We start from the raw sequence: 21,129 nt of genomic DNA on the forward strand, positions 1-21,129 counted from the left end.
TTTTTTTTTTTTTTTTTTTTTTTTTAATGTATTATTATTACTTTTTTATTTCAATGCTTTTCTTGGTCCCTTGATTCTGTTTTGAAGTATGCTTCTTATGCTGTGTGTGGGGGTGCCTTTTTCTAATACAAAATATATATATAATTACGCTTCAACCGGTTTATTCTCTTCTACCTCTTAGAAAGTTTATACAAAACTTCTTCTACCCCGAGCACACGCAAGGGAGCTGTTGACAGTCAAGTAAAATTCAATCCACGAAATCCAATCGTCGTCGACCTATCATATGATTTGAGTTAACAATCTATATCACAAGTTAGATGGGGGGTTATAATTTTTTTTAAATTATTTAAAGAAATCTTACGTATAATTTCTTAAAGTTCAAATCATATGTCAAGATTTGTAGTCACATGAACCACCGTTATTAAAGTTGACACAAACTTTAAGTTAGGTAACATGTAACATATAAACAAGGCACGACCCATACAATAAATTTAGAAGATTATAAATTCTACTTTTTTTTTATTAATATTTTCAATGATTTTGATTAGTTTACATACATTTCAACTATCCTCATAAATAACTATCGATCCTATTCTTGATCAATAACAATTACAACATTGTAATCATATCGTATTGTCATACTAATTTCTTTACAAGTGTGAGTTCTTTACAATACAAGTACAATTACCGTTCTAATCACTAATGATCTTTCTAGGGGTGTATTTGGGATGGCTTCCTTGATTATAAGGATAAAAACGTCACCAATATGAATATATCATCGATTACTAGCCCCTATGATTCAAATACACATCAATTCTCGCATGAAAAAAAAAACAAATGAGTTATCGGACAAAATCTAAATACCAGTGCTTTACCAAGAAACCAAAACGCCAAGTGACAATCCATAAAAAGAATGAGATTTATCATTATACTTACCGTACATTAACGTAGAAACTTATGACGCTGCATGAGAAGAATGAAACGATGAACTATCCTAAAAAAACAATGGGTAATATCCCAAAAGATATGAACAAATATATACAAACACAAAACGTACCAATACTAAAACTTCTGATTATTCTTCACAAAGAATAAGTCAATTGGAATGTGTTTGACCTCTTTCTTTGGAGTTGACTTTTGCCTTTTCTGCTTCCTTTGACTTGTCAGTTGGTTCTTGTCAGGAGTCCTGTTAGAAACCAGGCATTCAGTGTAAGAATCACGATTATAAAAACACATCTAGGATGACATTCTTGATCAGCCAAATGCAGAATAGTTCGTAAAGTTTTTAGAAATACATCCATGAAGCATTCTGGAAATTCAGTGTAACAACCCCAGCCTACTGCTAGCAGACATTGTCCGCTTTGACACGTTACGTATTTGACACGTTACGTATCGCCGTCATCCTCACGATTTTAAAATGCATCTATTAGGGAGAGGTTTTCAGACTCTTATAAGGAATGTTTCGTTTCTCTCTCCAATTGATGTGGGATCTCACATTCAGCCTGACCATAATCTATGCACCAATAGTCTTCTCATTTAAAATCATCAAGATGTTTGTTTAAATTTTTCCCTATTTTGCTTTTCAACAGTAGTTAAAACATAAATTCAACTAAATTCGAGAGTGCAAAATAAGATTACCTTCGGATTGGCGTAAGGGTTCTTGAACGAATGCCAGATTCCTCTTCCTGGAGTTTTTCCGCAATGTGAAAATCCATGTGCTCTTGTCTTTCATCAATGAAACTCTCTGGTACTTCGGCACCACAGATTGCACATTTGTAGTCATCGATCCACAGATTCTGTCCACTATTATCTGGTGATCTTGCCTCGACGTTAGTTCTGGCTTCGACATTACTATTCTGATTGCCTTCGAGGTTTCTAGGGGAAGAAGCACATGCTGTGCCCGATATTCGAGGGACAAAGCCATTCAAATTGTCCACCTACATGTAGTTTTAATGCATTAGAAGCCATTTGTATGATGAAGTAGAACTATAAGTGTACCCAATCGATTAAAGTTTTGCTACCTTTAATAATCCATAATCCATAATCCAGTCTTTAGTCTTGGAAATATACCTGATCAGTACTGACGTTGCTCGAAAGATTCTTAAATTTCTCCGACTTCTCAGCGTCATTGCTGGATGTACAGTTTCGGTCATCCATATTCGAGAGATTATTGCCAATTCTTGGATGACTACTATCTTGATGGTGTGTTTCAGTGCCATTGATAAATACATCAATTTCAGATTCATCCATGAAGTCATGAACGTTAGGATCAGGATTTAAGGTGCAACAATCACCCATATTCTTTCTAGTAGCATCTCCTGATGTAATAAATCGAGTAATAGGTGTTTGAGCCGGATCAGACCCAGCAATGGCTCCATCTTCATTGAAGTGAGATATCCGCAACCCTAGAGATGTAAAGATCCTCTTACAATCTAAATTATGTATGTTGCAACATCAAGGATTTCAATGTTTAACTTCATCATATGTGAGACATGGCGGATCACATTTGAGCATATTAGTACATAAAAAAACTAAGCACATGAGATCAACACCAGTAAAAAATGAACTCTAAAGCTCCGTTTGATAATAATTTAATTTTTTGTTTTCAACATTTAAGATTATTTTCTAATAATTTTGCGAGTCTGCCTTCACTTTACTAAAAAAACATGTTTGAATTCTTAGTAATTTTTTCTTTTTAATGAACTTAGATTTAACCTTTTCAATAAATAGAAAACAGACAAAGAGACGCATGCATGAAAGAAGTGGTAATAAGCTTAATTTCCAGGAAAAAAGAAAATAAAAAGAAAACAAATTGATTATTAAACATGCCTGAATTATTTCATTGCCACTTTTTTTCGTTAAAAAAAGACAGTAAAATCAAGAACCAACCGATTAGTCTCAAAGAAATGGGCAGTTCAGCCTTAAGCAGCTTTGATGCATGTTGCAAGATGTCACTGCTAGAACAAATGTATTGTTGCAAAGTTACAGCTCTGGTTCTAACCTGTAAATTTTAAAACAAGTTGAGTTCGAGCAGTAAAACCAAATCAACAACTGCAAGAAAAAAGAGCAGAGTTAATAGTCACACATCTTAATATGTGGTTATTGAAATCTCAACATATTACAAATGTGAATTTTCTTCTAGATTATCCAATCTAAGCAGATATAGACAGGATTCAGGAAAAATAAAATACCTCAAAGGATGCAGTTTTTAGTTTAAGCGTCAGTGTTCGCCCGCTCAGACCTTCTTTTTCCATGTCCATAGACAGCATCTCTGCAAGGTCAGCTGCAATTTATACAAAGTTTACAGGTTTAATGATAAAGAAAATCTTAACATTCAAGGTATTCGTTACCACAATAATTTACAGAGTAAAGTTATCTTTGGACTGCTGATGGGATTCTTTCTAGTGATCAGGTCAAAGAATTCAACAATGGCAATACTAGTCTCCGCAGCCAGTCTTCTAAATGATGACCAAAATATTAAAAACATCACCTATAACCTACCATCATAATGTTTTCTCAAATTATGTTAATAATTCAACAAGATTATCCGATGAAATTAGAGATGTTCTAGTTTTACTAGCTGAAACACCAAATTTTGCAAATATAACAAGAAAAAGTGAGAGATAAAATACATCAAACCATACAACGGACAAAGTGCAAGCATAAGGGAGGTATAAACTCTGAAGATAACTGATGGAAAAGTTGGAACTTGAGTTTAGAGTACAATTTCAATAGAAAGCCAAACCAGCAATCCAGCATTTCTCGCATCATGCATGGTGAAATTCCAAATAATGATAGTATTTTTCAATAAAAGAGGGAGGGAGGGAGAGAAGGGGAATAATTACCAAGTTTCTGGAAAATTAATGTTTCTTCAGCAGTGGCTGCAAACGTTCTTTCGTTACTGATGCTCTTACGCAATCTCACCTGTGGAGTATCGGTGCTCCCAAGGCCAAGCCCAACCGACAAGAAAAAATCTGCAAGCATGGGTAAGACCTAAAAAGATTGTATAAAGTGATGCAACAATCAATAATTGATTGTCAAAATCATACTTCCGTAAGAAAACAGGTTACAACTTTTCTTTCAATAATGAGTTATATCGTAATCTAAAAAGTGATATGACAATCAATAAGGGCAGGGCAGCACAAAATGAAGAAAAAGTAAAAAGAAAAAGTAAATCATAAAACAAGCAGAAAAAACAAGAAGATGTTCGATTAGGTGACTAAGAGTATTGGGAAATACAAAAAGTAGAATGGCAGAGTATTGGGAAATACAAGAAGTATCCTGACATTCGCCTATTTGTAATTAGTACCCAAAATCCAAAATGTATAACTACATTTAGAGCAGCAAAATAAGTATGAACTCATACAAACATCACTTGGAGCAGCAAACTGATCCATCACTTGACTTTTCTCGATGATGTATATGGAACAAAATCCCACATTTTTCAAAATGGAAAAGTTGAAGAATTGATGAGCTCTTCCTATCAAAAGGAGAATATGAACTCTTACAAACATCACTTGACTTCTTACCATATCAAATATCACTAGCATGAGGCAATTCTTTATGGGATCAGCTGAAGCATGCATATGAAAAATTGGGCCTCCACAATTTCATGAAGAAGAAAAAAAAAGATGTACAAACTTACACTAAAAATAATTACTAAAAAAAAAGTAGTTCAAACAAAAAGAACGAAAAGAATGAAAGAAAAAATAAGAAGCACAAATTGTTCCTCATATAATAAACAAAAAGTAGATACATACTCAAGCAAAAGAGGAATATATACAAATCAACAAATTATCATACAAGATTAAAAAAAAAACTATATTGATGAGAAAAAAGACAACTAGAAGAGTGTTCAAGTCATCAAGATAAATGAATCTTAAATGAGAATATGGAGCATCCAACACATCCATGAGTTCATTATATAATTTCTGTGGGATATCGCAGTGCACTGACCTGCTGAGGATATAGAAAACAACGCACAGAGGTGACCACCCTTCTGTAGCATCTCCTCACATGTATTAATCCCCAAAGCATCCTTTAAGATATGTTCAGTGACCTTTCCGATGCCACCAATCTGAGATAATAACTTCGCCGATTCATTTCATTCATGAAATAGGACTATAGGAAGAGAACTCTTATTCATTTATATTACTTCATATTTTAATAACATCTAGAATAACGTTGTGAGTTCTGTTTCAACGTAAAAGTAATGACCACATACCTTTCTTATGGGTAGTGATGATACGAATGTTACAATAGCTCTTCGGTCATTTGGCAAAATGAACTGTCCATTTGGTTTGTTAATATCAGAGCAGACCTGAATAACAAGTATGGTGCGTCAATTCAATTCTTCTGTGCAATACTTCTCATTTATTTTTAATCCACAAGGACTATACAAACGAAAATGGATAGTAGATTCTATTCTTGTTATTCCATAAATGGTAGGACAAATATGTTGCCAAGCAATTTCACAGTTACCAAAAACAATAATAAATTTGTACTTTTTTCCAACAAGAGACGCATATGCTCAATAGATCTTGTGAAAAGATAGAAAACCTTGGCAAGTAGTCGGTTGGCAGCAACCCCAGCACTACACGTAAGACCAGTTTCTTCATAAATACTGGTTCTGAGATCCATAGCAATCTAAAAAAACATAAGCAAAATAGGAAGAGAAAAGTTTTAGTATTAGATGACCAAAAAGACAACCAAAAGGTAATCTGCTGCATGTGATACTATTCACTTCCTATCTGAAAAATATACAATCTCAATGTAAAGAACTTTACTAACTACATAAGCACATATTTTTGTAGAAAAAAAAAATCATATTCAGTTTTCCATATTTTCAGGAAACTCTAAACCCTTCTCCTCCCTCTCTCCTCCCACACCCTAAAACCCTAACCCTCTTTGTCAATTGTTGTCTCTTGCCGCCACCGCCGCCAATCATCATCCCTTCGCCAGTCCATTTGTCAATCATTTCCGTTGCTGTTCGCCAGTCCTTTTTTTCACTTATCTTTTCTCTTTCCTTGTTCCGCAGCTCTTGAGCCCACAACCGTACTCCTCCCTCACCCTAAAACTCTAACCCTCCCAGTCAGCCACCATTGCCTGTCAATGCCTGTCATCATCCCTTCGTTGATCGCTTGTTGTCATTCGTTGATCAACTCTGCCGTGATCCAGATTGCATTGAAGAAAATGTTTCTAGCATTTTGGCTCCATTTGTCAAGAAATTTGTTTTTCAGATTTGTAGGCACCAAGATTTAACTATATTAGATTCCAATGTTGTTCTCACTAAAGAAGTATTTCATTCTTCAAAGGAACCCACGAGTTTTCCTTCTCTCACATTATGTTGATGACTTTGATGATGCATTTGAAGTTAGTTTGAGTAACGTGAAATCTACTTTGAAACTTATGAAAACTACTATTGACAATATTGGTGCAAAGGATTCCTTTGGAGATGATTTAGTATCATTATTTCAAGAAAGTGACAGTGATTCCTCATTCTCTTCCTTCATCGATGTCTAGCAAATTTTCTTCTCTTATTGAAGCTTGTGGTCTCAAGATGTGTGAAATTCCTACATTTAATTCTCAAAGCAATTGTTTTAAAAGTGATTGCTCCATTGCTTTTTGGTTTGGGTTCAGTGGTTCATGCTTGGTACTTTGGACTCAATTTTTCTTTTTCTCCTTGGTAGCCGTTCTTTTTTGTTAGGTCTCAAATCTTTGAGTCTTTCCTGTTTTTTTGTTCAAGACTTTTGGTTCTCAAACTTGGTATGTGGTTCTGTTTTCAAAGTACGATCTTTTGTGTTGAGTTTGGTCCTTTAGGTTCTCTCTTTCTTAGTTTCTTTTTGTTCAATTTGCTTGGTGTTTCTTGTTGCAGAAGTTATTTTTTATATCTTGATCTTTTTTTGTTCTTTGTAGTGGTTCTTTTTGTGTTCTAATTTTCACTCCCTTGTAGAGTTTGTATCTTTGAGTATTAGTAGCTTTTCATTTATTTGTCTCTCGTTCAAAAACTACATAAGAACATTCTCTAATGCTGATTCTGAATTCTCTAGAAGATATAAAATTTTGAAAAAAAAAACAAGAAAAGAAAAAGAGAAGGATCCAAAATAGGATGACTAAAGGCTGTCTACAAGATAAACCCTAAATACTTAAACACCAAAGTTCTAAAAGATATAGTGAAAAGGTAATAAAATGTGATTACTTGTTCACTAGTAAGGCCTCGATCTTTGCAGACTTCAGTTATATCGAGGTATGCTTCATCCAGACTAGCAGCCAAGAAGTTGGAGTCATACCTACGGAATACTAACAAGACAAACAAGTGAATACTAAAGGATAAGCACTTAACATACAAAATGCATTTAGAGTTCCTTGAAGCAAAATTCTTACCTTTTCTAGCTAAATCACTGTAATAATTATACTTCTTGAAATCTGTGGGAACAAAAATTAACTCCGGACATAATCTACGTGCAATAAAACCAGGCATAGCAGCACGAACACCATATTTTCGAGCCTAATCCAGAATAACAAGTTAACAACAATAGCGTTACCAATCCAGTAACTTGAAAATGAAATAATTCATGTCATATATAGAGACAAGAAAACCTCATAGTTAGCAGTAGAAATCATCGACATGCTACCAACAGCCATTGGCTTGCCCTCTAATAAAGGATTGCTTAAAGTTTCAACAGCGGCATAGAAAGCATCCATATCTACATGCAACCATATCCTTGACAGGTCACGTGTACTTTCCAGCTCCAAAATTCTTTTATCTGCAACCTGCTCATATGAGGACAACACTCTTGACTAAACTGATATGTTAAGCAAAAACTGAAGATCATACCGAAATAAAATATATTTATATATATGTACTCATTAGCCTGAATTATCAGTCCCCTAAATAGCAGTGGAGAAACAGAGTCAAATCATTCTTCCGAAGGATTTGATAATGGGCCCCTACTCAGTTGTCTAGCTTGGTTCAGAACTCTAAATCGTGATTGCACATGACTGTGGCTAGGAATACAGACACACAAAGAAATTTTAAATATTTCACGATAGAAGGTATGCATCAGAATCAACATTCACCGAAAAGTCCAAACTGTTGACCACAAAATTTTGTCGATCAGAATTGCATGAAATGACATCTGCCTGATTTAATTCAAGTGTAGTAGGAAACAGACGTTTATTGAGCACACATACATATTCCCATGTCTGCACCAAACTTCTAATTAAGAGCCATAACATTAGCGTGAAAACACGATAGTCTGGCTGAAATATCATCTCAGAGGCCAGGAAATTTATTTCGAGGTAAACAATGACTTATCATTGCATATCCAATTATATATTTTTTTTTTAAAAAGGAAAAGGGTAAGGGAGAAAACAATGATTCAATTTCTATCCTTTCCCGGGTAATTGAACGAACCTCGCTATAGAGTTCAAGTTACAAACTCAATCTCCTCGCAAATGGGAGTCAGTTGCATAATGTGAAAATAAGGTGCTTCTAATTCCAGGTTTGGCATTTGTTCACTTAGGAAACTAAAGTTATCAGTTTTGAGCCCCAAACATGCAACTTTTCACTAGGCAAAAAACCCCACATGTAATCAAGTGATAAATAAATGAAGATGCAGCAGGACATAATTTTTATAGAATATACCTTTTGATACTGAGAAAGATCCGTTGCAGTAAGCTGCATACATCTAGCTCGCATCTTCTCAATCTTTTCTCTGATGATGGCCTCTTTCCGCTCCTCATTTTCAAAATATTTCGACCCTTTACTCATTTCATAGACAATTCTTTGTACTTTCTCCTTGTCAACACCTTCCATACCTTACACGCAGAAAAAAGAGAAGGGAAGGATTAAGAATACTTGATATCATAATATATTTGTTACAATCCATTACTTTATTGAGTTAAATATCAATAGTTATTGAATGTTATATCTGCAATGAATAAATCCGTTCCTATTTTCCAATTGTACTATTGAAATCTCTAATTAACAACGGTATCTCGAAAAATAAACTCGTATATTATTTCTTCAGGTTTGTTCAAACAAATAAAATATATACTGAAATCGATCTATTCGGATCAGGGTCAAGATCATGGATACAAATTAAGCTATTCAAACCACTGGTTCAATTGCATTATACACACATACAAGATCAGAAGAGCTCATCAATTACTTGAAAGTTTCCTCTAAATAAATTAGCCCTCCAAATTTAAATCGACGCTATAAACAAAACTTTCAAAAAAAAAAAGAGCTCTAGGTTATCAACAACTCGTGAGTAGATAAGAATTACCGGCTTTTGCATTGGTGTAGACAGTGTTGTAAGACTGCCACGGACGACGATCGTCATCGCCGTCAATCTGCTTCTTTTCCATTTTTTCTCCAGATCTCCCAAGCTTCCCGCCGAAGTTAATGAAAAAGTTTTTAAGTAATTGCAACGCGGATATTTATAGACTGGGCGCCAAAAAATTATAGCCGGTCTAAAATAATAATTTATTAATAGTTTAACCTCTATTTTAAATTTTCTAAAATTTCAATAATACATTCTAATTTAACTTTATTTTTCGAATAATACATTTAAACGTGAAATACCATTTAAAAATACTTTCTAAACTTTAAAATATTTCCCTAACCCATAAAAAAAATACTTTTAAACTTTAAAATATTTCACTAACCCATAAAAAAAAAATCAAATTAATAACATTATTTTAAAATATTTCATAAATATTTTTCGTGTGGTATTAATTATTTTAAAAAGATAAAGATATATTTTAAAGTTTTTAAACCATTAAATATTAATGAAAGGTTGGGTATTTTTGAAACCGTGTATTTTATGTTTTTTTTAAGTTTTAAGGATATTTTTTAATGAAATATTATCGATTTTCATCCAAAAACTAATAAATGTTTTTTTTATATTTTTATAAAGTTAGGAGAGTATTTAAAAAAAATATTAAGTTGGACATTATTAACACTTCTAAAACCTTACAATATTTTTCGGGTTCAAAATTTATGGTATTTTTATTAATTTAAAATACATTTTCTATCAATTTTTAGTCCATTTAAATCTCATTTGTACTCTTAATAAATTTTAAATTAATATTAAATTTAGTAAATTTTATTGAAATTAATTAAATAATAATAACAATAATTTAATACAAATAAATAAATAAATAAATATATATATATATATATATATATATATATATCATTTTTGGACTCTTAATAAATTTTAAATTAATATTGAATTTAGTAAATTTTATTGAAATTAATTAAAAATAATAACAATAATTTCAGACAAATAAATATATATATATATATATATATATATATATATATATATATATATATATATATATATATATATTTATTTATTTATTTATTTGTATGAAATTATTGTTATTATTATTTAATTAATTTCAATAAAATTTACTAAATTCAATATTAATTTAAAATTTATTAAGAGTCAAAAATAATATATATATATATATATATATATATATATTATTTTTGACTCTTAATAAATTTTAAATTAATATTGAATTTAGTAAATTTTATTGAAATTAATTAAATAATAATAACAATAATTTCATACAAATAAATAAATAAATAAATATATATATATATATATATATACTACATAAATAAATTTTCAAAAAATACATATGAAATATTAATATAGATTAATTTTAAAAACTGGAATATTTTTAAAATTTATTAAAATTTGATGTATTAAAGGGTTTAGAACTCAAATTTTAAATTCATAAACATATAAAATCAGTAATTGTTATAATTTTTTATTATTCTATTAATATATTTATAAAATTGAAAAAAAAAATGGAAATGTCGATCTTTTTACCATATAATTAATTGAAAAGTTATTCGATCAAACTTAAATGTGTGTAAATATAGATGGAAATGGTAATACATTTTTTAAAATTTTAATATCAAATTGAAACTCATTATACGTTCCTACACATATATACCATGTCAATAGAATTCTTAAACTGTCGAACAAAGTGTGGGCTTCGAGAGCGCGTACTCAAATGTCGAATAAATGGTGTATTTTGTTTGAGGACTCAAAATAAATCAACCCTTGATTCAAGGAAGACTCTTCGAGAGCTCGAAGGATGCTTCAAAAGAAGTTATACTTTGTTCGATGAGAGGATCCTCGAGGATTATCCAACGTTATCGAGAATACTCGTCTTCGAGAGCTTGAAAGTGTCCTCAAAAGGGGTTGTACTTTATTCGAGAAATGATGGTTGAGATTATTTCAATTATCTAGAACAAAGATACTCGGTTTATAAATAAAAATATCAAAAATAAAAACCGTTTATATTTAAAGATCATAAGTAATGTTTTGTCGAAAATTAAATATTTTTTTGGTAAATATTTTAAATTGATATTATTGGAGAGCCATTAAAATTTTAGACAAATATAAAATAAGATAGGAAAATAAATAATTTTGTTCATAATATATATATTTATTTATTTATTTATAGTTGGAAAATCAAATTGCAAAAAAGGGAAAATGATTGCTAATTAAATATTAAAGATTTATTAGTAATTAAATATTAAATATTAAATATTGAATTAAATTTTGAGAAAAAGAGTAATGGTCCTAAGGATGGATTTAGCTGAGACCCGACCCCGACCCGACCATTCCATTATTTATTATTATTAATATAAATTAAGGTTTTTTTAAGCTTACTAAAATATATTTTTATTTAAATCATTTTATCACTAAAATGGTAAGTTTGAGATAGAAAATATATAAATAATTTAGGAAAAATAATAAAATCGTAATTTAGTGTTCAGATATTATTGTATCTTAATATACAAAATTTGGAAGAAAAATAATTATATACTATAAAATTCAAATCTATTAATTTTCATAATTATTTTATTTTATTTTAATTACAAAGAGTAGATTTTATTCCAAAACTTAAAAATATATAATTATAATTATTTTAACTTTTTTAATTAAATATTTTATTTCATTAAATTTAAAAATATATAATTATTTTGGATTTGTTATAAAAAAATCCCAACCAAAATCTAAAAATATAGTTACAAATAATATTCAATATAATTTCGAAAATATAAATAACTAAAATCAAATTAAACAGTCTCTCAAACACAACTTTTTACTATATAAAATAATCAAAATTCAAGGAAGAAAATATTATTTATCTTTATGGGATGAACACGACTATTCAATGGTATGATATTGTCCACTCAACTTAAGCTCTCATGATTTTGTTTTGGTTTCTAGAAACATTTCATCTGAAGATAGTATTCATTGATTATAAACTCATGATCATTTCCTTACCCGATCTGGATTTTTATCATCCAACAATCTGTATCGAATTTATTAATATTTTGAATAATCCGAAATAAACATAGCTCGAGTTAACTCAAATGTTGTCGAAATTTTCTATCCGAACTCGGTTAAAAAAAACTACCACAGTTAATTTTCTCGGTAGAATTAGAATAAAAAGAAAAAAACATTTATTTATAGATAGAAACAAGGCTATACGTTTTTCCATATCTATCTGTCTCCCATGCAAAAACTTCATTCTTTTCCTATTTATTTATTTATTATTTATTTATTTATTTCTATTTTTAATTTCCTTATATATAAATTATCCTTAATTAGTCAATAATTATCCTTATTTATTCATCATAATTCTTGTTTCTGCAATCCTTCTGTATTCAGTCTCTGTTTTGTTCTTAAGGAAGAAGATGGCCATGGCGGTGACTCTGATGATCTCTGCTGTTCTTCTTGCTTCAGGTTTTTTCATTTATTTAATTTTTTTTAAAGTTTATTTAGTTTAATATATTGTTTGAATTAAAAAAAAAAAAAATCGCGTGTTGTTAACGAAAAATATTATTATTTTTTTTTCTTTTGCAGGTTTCGGGATAGAGGCATTGTCGTATGACTACACAACTCATGTCGAGGTAAGGACTCAATATTAATATGTCAAATACCTTTTCATTAAATTGTTCTTAGATTATTGTTTGGTGAGGGAAATGAAACATTCTTCTTAATGATTGGGAATTTCTTCTTAGTAGACGTGTTTTGTAATCGTGAAACTAGCAGTCATATGTAATGGGTAAAAACAGACGCTGACCCACAAGGGGTGGATTTGGGTCATTATAAATGATATTAGAGTTAGACACCGAATAGTGTGCCAGTGAGGATACTGACCCACAAGGGGTGGATTGTGAGATCTCACACCGAGTAAACGAGGGAACAAAACTTTCGTTATAAGGGTGTGGAAACCTCTCCTTAATAGATGCTTTTTAAAACTATGAGTCTGATGGCTAAGTAACTGGTCAAAGTGGATATATATGCTTGTAGATTTGAGATGATACAAATGGTATCAGAGTCAAACACTAAGTGGTGCCAATGAGAACGCTGACCCTCAAGGACGATGGATTGTGAGATCCCACATCGAGTGAATAGGGGAACAAAGTCTCCCTAGTAACTATGAGTTTGACAACTATAAGTAATATATCTGCTACTGGTAGATTTGAGTTGTTACAAATGGTATCAGAGCCAGACACTCGGCTTTGTGCTAACGAGGATGTTGGCCCTCAAGAGGTGGATTGTGAGATCTCACATCGAGTGGAGAGAGAAACGAAGTATTTCTTATAAAAGTATGGAAACTTATTCCTAATAGACGTATTTTAAAACGTGAGACTGACGACGAAAGGTAATGGGTGAAAGTGAAACCGGATAAAAAGTTAAATGAAAATTGAGACGTAGAACGTCGTGACACTGATCTGGAACAAAAATGGAGACCCGAGCAGTGTCGGGTCTATTTGTAGTATCGAATTCGATCCAAAATTGTTATCGAGTTGGTGTGTTTGGGCAGTGTTTGTCAAGGCCAGAAGAGGCTCAATACAAGGGAGGGATAGTGGAGAACCCAGAGTTGAACGATGGGTTGAAAGGATGGTTGGCATTTGGGAGTGCAAAAATAGAGCATAGAGAAGAAGCAAATGGCAACAAATTCATAGTGGCACGTGCAAGGAACCATCCATTTGATGCCTTCTCCCAGACTCTTCACTTGCGTACAAACCTCATCTACACATTTTCTGGTATTTTCATTTAGTCCCTAAATTTTTAAGATTTATATTTTTATCCTTAATTTTTCACAAAATATCACTTTTGAGTCTTGAGGTTGATTTCTATTAAAGAATTAAAAATAAATAAATAATTAATAGTTTTTGTTAGTTTTAAAATTAATTAAAAGGATTGAATTCATGATTATTTTTAATTAATCAATGTAAACTTATTAAATATTTGAGGGAAAAAATGTAAAATTTTAAAATATTGGGACTAAATAGAAATTACCCTCTAAACTGGAAACGTAAATTTGGTTTATATTTGGTCTCTAAGTTTCATTATTTGTACTTTTATCCTTGTTTTTTTTAGCTTTTAGTTCTTAGCGTTGATTTCTATTAAAAAATAAAAATTAAATTAGTAAATTTTTTAATTAATTAACGTAAACTTATTGAATATTTGAGGGTAAAAGTGTAAAATTTTAAAATATTAGGACCAAATATAAATTAATCTCAAAATTCAAGGGTACATGTGTAAATTTTGTTTATATTTGGTTAAGTTTCATAATTTGCACTCTTATCCTTAATTTTTTTTAACTAAATATTTACTTTTTAGTCCTTGACCTTTTAAAATTAATTAAGAGGGTTAAAATAATTATTTTTATGAATTAACTTAAACTTAATTTTAAATACTAATTTGGAGGCAAAAGTGTAAAATATTGAAATGTAAGGACCAAATAGAAATTAAATTCAAATTTCAAAGGTACATATTAAATAATTAAAATATTTTAAATTAATGATAAGTAAAATAGTTTATTATTATTATTACTATTATTATCTTTTTGATATTTTCTAAATTAATTAAAGTGTTTAATTGATAATTGTTGGATGATAATTATTTTTATTAATCAACTCTTAACTCAATTCCAATAATTTTGCAGCTTGGGTACAAGTGGACGAGGGAAAAGCTGACGTGGTAGCAGTTATAAAAACAAGAACTGGTTATGTACACGTGGCAGTTACTACCGCCCAATCAAATTGCTGGTCCTTCCTCAAGGGCGGCCTCACTGTCAGCGAATCAGGTCCAGCTGAGCTCTACTTCCAGGTAGGACGCTTTATTTTTTCATTTTAATAATTCTCAACTTATTTCTATTTATTGTCTAAATAAAATTATTTATTTACTAGTACACAATTACAAATTTAGAATTTAATTTTTTATATAATAAATAAATTATTTTAAAATATTTTAAAAGTTTATGGACTAAATAGATACATATTGTGAGTATTCAACTTGTAATTTAACTGTGGGTAATTTTGACCTCAAATAAGGTAATATTTGACTCGTTTATTAAAACTTGGCTTAGGTTTTATCATAAAGTACCATACGTTCTTGCTTTATACGACTTATTGACTCGTTCCTAAATTATTTAAAATAATTGATTGATTAAATAAAATATTATGGTAATTAAATTTGTTAATTATGGATTTAAAAACTATTTTAATTTTGATTTAATTTTGTTTAGAGCAACAACACTATGGTGGAAATTTGGGTGGATAGCGTCTCATTGCAACCATTTACTCAAGAACAATGGAAAGCTCATCAAGACCATGCCATTGAGAAGGTAACCCCTCCACACACACATATATATATATATATATATATAATATATAAATTATCTAAGTTTTTTTTTTAAAAAAAATATTTAACTTAATATTTAGTAAAAGTTTAGTGTCTAAAAATGTAATAATTAAATAATTAAATTAAAAATTTATGTTTTTGTAATTTTAATTTTTAATAGAATTAAATTGTTTAATATTTGAGAGTAAAAGGTTAAAAATATATTTAATATTTTTTTTAAAAAAATTGTTATCTAATTTTAAAATATTATTTTCAAAATTTAAGTAAATATTTTAAAATTTTATTTTGGTTTCTAAAATTTAAATAAGAATTAAAATATTTATAAATTTTCAGAAGAGAACACAATTTTAAATTTGAAAAATAAAACAGATAACTATTTAGTTTTTTATTTTGAAAAATTAAAAATTAAAAATACTGATAAGTTTGTTGGTAATATTATCTATTTTTTATAAATATTTTTAAAATTAAAAATTAAATATTTAGTAAATAATTATAATAATAATTCAAACACAATAAGTTTTTGTAATTTTAATTTTTCAATAAAAATCTAACTCTTAATTTTAGAAGAATTAAATTGTTTAATATTTGAGAGTAAAAGGTTAAAAATCTTTTTAATAATTTTTTTTTAATTTTGTTAATTAATTTCAAAATTTAAATATTTATAAATTTTGAGAGGAGAACACAATTTTAAATTTGAAAAATAAAACACAAAAAAATAATAAAAAAATTAAAAATTAAAAATACTAATAAGTTTTAAAATTAAAAATTCAAATATTTAGTAAATAATTATAATTATAAATGGGCGTAAATTATTATTAAATGATATTGAGTAGTATATAAAGCCAAGAGTTATGAAATGCGGATTTGCAGTATCGCAAGAGGGTAGTGAAGATCCAAGCTATCGATAGAGAAGGAAATCCCCTCTCCAATGCAACCATCTCTCTGCTACAACGGCGGCCGGGCTTCCATGTCGGCTGCGCTATCAACCAGAACATTCTCAACAACTCCCCCTACCAGAACTGGTTCCTCTCCCGCTTCACCACCACCACTTTCGAGAATGAAATGAAGTGGTACAGCACCGAGAGGACGCAGGGACGTGTCGATTACTCCGTACCGGACGCCATGATCCAGTTCACTAAGCAGCACAACATCGCCGTCCGTGGCCACAATATCTTTTGGGACGACGAAACCTACCAACAAGGTTGGCTGAAATCGCTCTCGAAGAATGATCTCTTTAGTGCCGCCCGACAGAGACTCGATTCGGTCATGGCGAAGTACCGAGGGCAAGTGATTGCTTGGGATGTGGAGAATGAGAATCTCCATTTTGATTTTTTTGAGAGAAAATTAGGGTCGGCTGCTTCCGGTATGTTTTATAATTGGGCGATGAAACGCGATGGATCGATTCCGTTGTTTATGAATGAGTATAATACAATCGAGAATAGCGGCGATGCGGCATCTTCTCCCGCAAAGTACCTCCAAAAGCTGGATTCTATCAGGCACTATTCTGGTAATAGCGGCGGCAGATTCGCGATTGGACTGGAATCGCATTTCGGACCTTCTCCTAACATTCCTTACATGAGATCCGCCATTGATACCCTTGGTTCTGCCGGAGTACCGATTTGGCTCACCGAAATCGACGTTTCTAACTCGCCAAATCAGGTACACTTCTAGAAATCTTAAAAAATTAATATTCCTCTGCTAGGTTACAGTTGAATTTATCTTAATTTTAAAACAAAATCATCGTAGGATACATAACAAATCACATCTATAACCATTAGTTTGTCCATATTTGTCCTGTCTTACAAAATCAAATGTATTGCAATCCATTAGCTTGTCCTTTTTTCAAGTGGCAGCAAGTAATCAGTGAGAATGAGTTATTCATATCTTAGTCGATGATACAGATAATTAGATTCACAATGAGCTTCAACTATACTCAAGGATTTCGTTTAAAGGTGATTATAGGAGCATTTCAACCGTTCTTAGTCTTAGTTTTGGGTAGGACTGATGGTAAATTAATATAAAGAAATCCATTAAGTTGCTTTGAGATTGACATGCCAAAGAATCTGATGCCTCTTCTAATCAACTCATAAAAAATTCTCTGGATTTACATGCCAGAGGAATTTTCACGTTTACTTTTAATGGTGAGATTAGAAGTAATACATACTGATTAGCTTATAGAACTGAAGCTTCCTCCTAGACATTACAAATCATCTCAATTAGTTAGGAATGGATCAAAATCAAAATCAAAATCAAAATCAAAATCAAAATCAATTGAGGCAGGAATTTTGTGAAAGCTTGACATGATGATCTGATATATTCTGGGTTTTTTGTGTGGATTCAAACAGGCTCAAGACTTGGAACAAGCATTAAGAGAGGGATTTGCTCATCCAAAAGTGAATGGGATTGTGATTTGGTCAGCTTGGTCGCCATCGGGATGCTATCGAATGTGCTTGACAGACAACAACTTCAACAACTTAGCTACTGGTAATGTTGTGGACAAGTTGCTTAAAGAGTGGGGAATCAAAGACTCAATCACTGCTACAACAGATGCCAATGGCTTCTTTGAAGCATCACTTTTCCATGGAGATTATGAAATGCAAATCTCTCACCCGTCTGTCACCAACCCTTCCCTCAATGCTCAGAAGTTCAGTGTTCTTGCTGCACCAGAACAGGAATCACCTTTACTGGTTCACGTTGAAGCCTGATCATTTGGGTGTTGATGATGAAGCTTAATAATTGAATCTCTGTAACAATTGTAACAATTGAAACTAAGATTTTGTAACAAACCCAAAATTTTATACTTAGTTACTGTATCCATATTATAAACATTGAATGAAAGCTAAACTTTTATAAAACATGACTTCGTAAAAATAGCTTACTTTAAAATACTGTCATAGATTTAGGTGTTTGCAAATACTTTATAAATAATACCATAAAAGACTAAATAAAATAAATAAATGTTTAAATAAAAAAAACATCTTATTCTAGCCAAGTTTAAGAAAATAATACGATTACTTATGCATGTGTCATAGTCTCGAGTTGCGATACCGTCGTCAGCCATACGTACAGGAATGCGTTGACTTGATCTAAAATAGAGGTAGCACGTGCTTGAGTATTTTAAGAAATACTCTCTAAGTGACCCCACTATATACAATGACGGATCTATCATATCAGTCTATTTTTCTACGGGACTATTCTAATGGGAAGTCTGGATGGTACCATATACTCTACACACAGCCCATACGTGCGAGTATGGGCTCACCCACAGTTTGCACACCGCTGGACCCCTTTTCTTGTCGGGTGAGCCTTCTCTGGTAGCTCAACTTTTTCCGAACACCCACTAGAATTAGTAACCGTCACGGCAGCAATATGTAAAACATAACGATATTTCACCTGCCTAATGGATGTACACGTCCGTACCCTCGTGATGGAATAGGGTATCCCCAATGCATGAGCACACATAATGCATGAGATTACAACATTTTTTCATTTTCATTATCATTTAATACAACCCTGCTAGCGTTCTGTATATATCATATCGTTTTTTATATCATTTTACATATCGTTCAACATTCATATCATATTGTTTCTCATTCTTCAGTTCTCATATCATACATAATACTAACGGGGTTATATTTCATGCCACTTATCGTGATTTCGTGTCATTCATATCCTGCTGTATACACACAATTTATGAGACATAATATAACGTCCCATGCTTTTAAAATAACATTTCATCATATACATATCATACAATAGCATATTGCATCACAATATATGATCCTATATTATAAACATGTCAATTTATCATATATCTCGTACTATAACATATTTCATATCATTTTTATATCATATGACAACATATATATATCCGTCATTCACATGTCGTATACTAATCATATCATATTGTAAACACTTCGTGGTCATGTTCCCTAACTTATCATAGCCTTAACGTTCTTCTACTTATCACAGTCATGTCGTTACATGAACGTACCTTAGTCATATCATCACAGGAACGTATCCTAACGCTGTTGTTTTATTAATCTATCACACCTATCCCTTTCTACCATAACCTAATCATATTCTTTTATCAATCTCTCATATCCATAGCACTTCAGTATTTAACCTAACCTTAACGCTTTATGAACGTATCTTACTCCTATCGTTACATTTCGTTTTGTGCATCCTTCTCATATCCTATCTCAAACATATCATTGAACACATCGTATCGTGATTATTATCATACAATTCACATATTATAACATATACATAACATATCATAAGCATATCGATTCACAAACAATTCACACATATCAATATATATGACACGTGTCTGCACGTGTCAACATCAAATATAACCATGTCGATAGTAAGGCCACTTACGTGATTAGCTTAGGCTGATGTTGCAAAGTTATCCTTAATGAAAGTTCGATTCCGCCCATTAAAATCCAAGTCAACCTATATGAGCCAATAACATCAGTTTCAAGTTCGAACTTCTACAAAATTATTTCTCTAATTTACTTTGGTCAATTGCTAAAATTCTTGAAATGTTATATATCTATAATTATATTTTATTAAAAATCTTATTGGATGTGGTTAGTGTTTATAAAAAAAATGTTAATAGAGTTATTTCAAGTTATTTCTCCCTCCGTTTCCAAATCTTTCATTATCTCCGTGTTTCTCATAAATTTTCTTGGCTATTTTATTTTTAATCTGTTTATTTGACTACTCATATAAATTTAATCTAATATTACTAATTTGATGTGATTTAGTATAAATGATTGACATTTAGTTTCTAATTCAAAGCTAAACCATAGTAATGATTTAATGAAGATCTAACTATAATGGGCCGTGATTTCTAAAAAGAAAAATAGGATAAAAGAAAATAAAGATTTAATATATCAGATCTCTTCGTCACTAAATTTTTGTAAATCTCAATTGGTTAAAGGCCATTTTCATTTTTTCCTCAAATAAATTTGACATTGATTTGAATGATTTGGATAGCTTGGGCTTGTATGGAAGTTCTTGTAATAACCAAGTTGTTTTGAAATAAGAAGTCTTAGTTTTCAAATTTTGGCATTGACTTTGAAGACAATTTGTGATATCTCAGGTTGGTTGGGGAGAACGAAACATTCTTTATAGAGGTGTGGAAACCTTTCCCTAGCAGATGCGTTTTAAAGCTTTGAGAGGAAGCTCGAAAGGGAAAGTCAAAGAGGACAATATCTGTTAGCAGTGAGCTTAGACTGTTACAAATTGTATCAGAGGCAGACACAGGGTGATGTGCAGCGAAGAGGCTGTTTCCCGAAGGGAGTAGACATGAGGTGGTGTGCCAGGAAGAACGTTGGGCACCCAAGGGAGTGGATTTGGTGGGAGTCCCACATCGATTGGAGAAAGGAACGAGTGCCAGCGAGAACATTGGGCCTTGAAG

At 31.1% G+C, this 21,129-nt stretch overlaps 2 protein-coding genes across 3 annotated transcripts; one reads left to right on the forward strand and one right to left on the reverse strand.

The window, feature by feature from the left end:
* Positions 1-870: 870 nt before the first annotated feature.
* Positions 871-9,406, reverse strand: LOC111470994 (DNA polymerase kappa). 2 transcript variants are annotated; one of them, XM_023116664.1, is made up of 14 exons: positions 9,291-9,406; positions 8,648-8,820; positions 7,600-7,773; positions 7,384-7,507; positions 7,199-7,299; positions 5,560-5,646; positions 5,225-5,320; positions 4,957-5,077; positions 3,846-3,974; positions 3,192-3,283; positions 2,890-3,001; positions 2,071-2,405; positions 1,639-1,937; positions 871-1,186 (listed from the first exon to the last, which is right to left on the reverse strand). In XM_023116664.1, exons 1-14 carry the CDS (start codon positions 9,370-9,372, stop codon positions 1,063-1,065), a joined length of 2,049 nt encoding a protein of 682 aa, XP_022972432.1. In that variant the 5' UTR covers positions 9,373-9,406; the 3' UTR covers positions 871-1,062. The 2 variants fall into 2 exon arrangements, with proteins under 2 accessions (XP_022972432.1, XP_022972431.1); XM_023116663.1 differs by having other exon boundaries at positions 7,199-7,507.
* Positions 9,407-12,719: 3,313 nt separating this feature from the next.
* LOC111471011 (anti-sigma-I factor RsgI6-like) lies at positions 12,720-18,465 on the forward strand. The gene is made up of 7 exons (XM_023116684.1): positions 12,720-12,788; positions 12,909-12,955; positions 13,876-14,098; positions 15,004-15,167; positions 15,586-15,684; positions 16,572-17,360; positions 18,047-18,465. The coding sequence occupies exons 1-7, from the start codon at positions 12,740-12,742 to the stop codon at positions 18,404-18,406; spliced, it is 1,731 nt and encodes a 576-aa protein (XP_022972452.1). The 5' UTR covers positions 12,720-12,739; the 3' UTR covers positions 18,407-18,465.
* Positions 18,466-21,129: the final 2,664 nt, after the last annotated feature.

This window comes from Cucurbita maxima, unplaced genomic scaffold, assembly GCF_002738345.1.
Source record: "Cucurbita maxima cultivar Rimu unplaced genomic scaffold, Cmax_1.0 Cma_Scf00048, whole genome shotgun sequence".
NCBI classification, from domain to species: domain Eukaryota; kingdom Viridiplantae; phylum Streptophyta; class Magnoliopsida; order Cucurbitales; family Cucurbitaceae; genus Cucurbita; species Cucurbita maxima.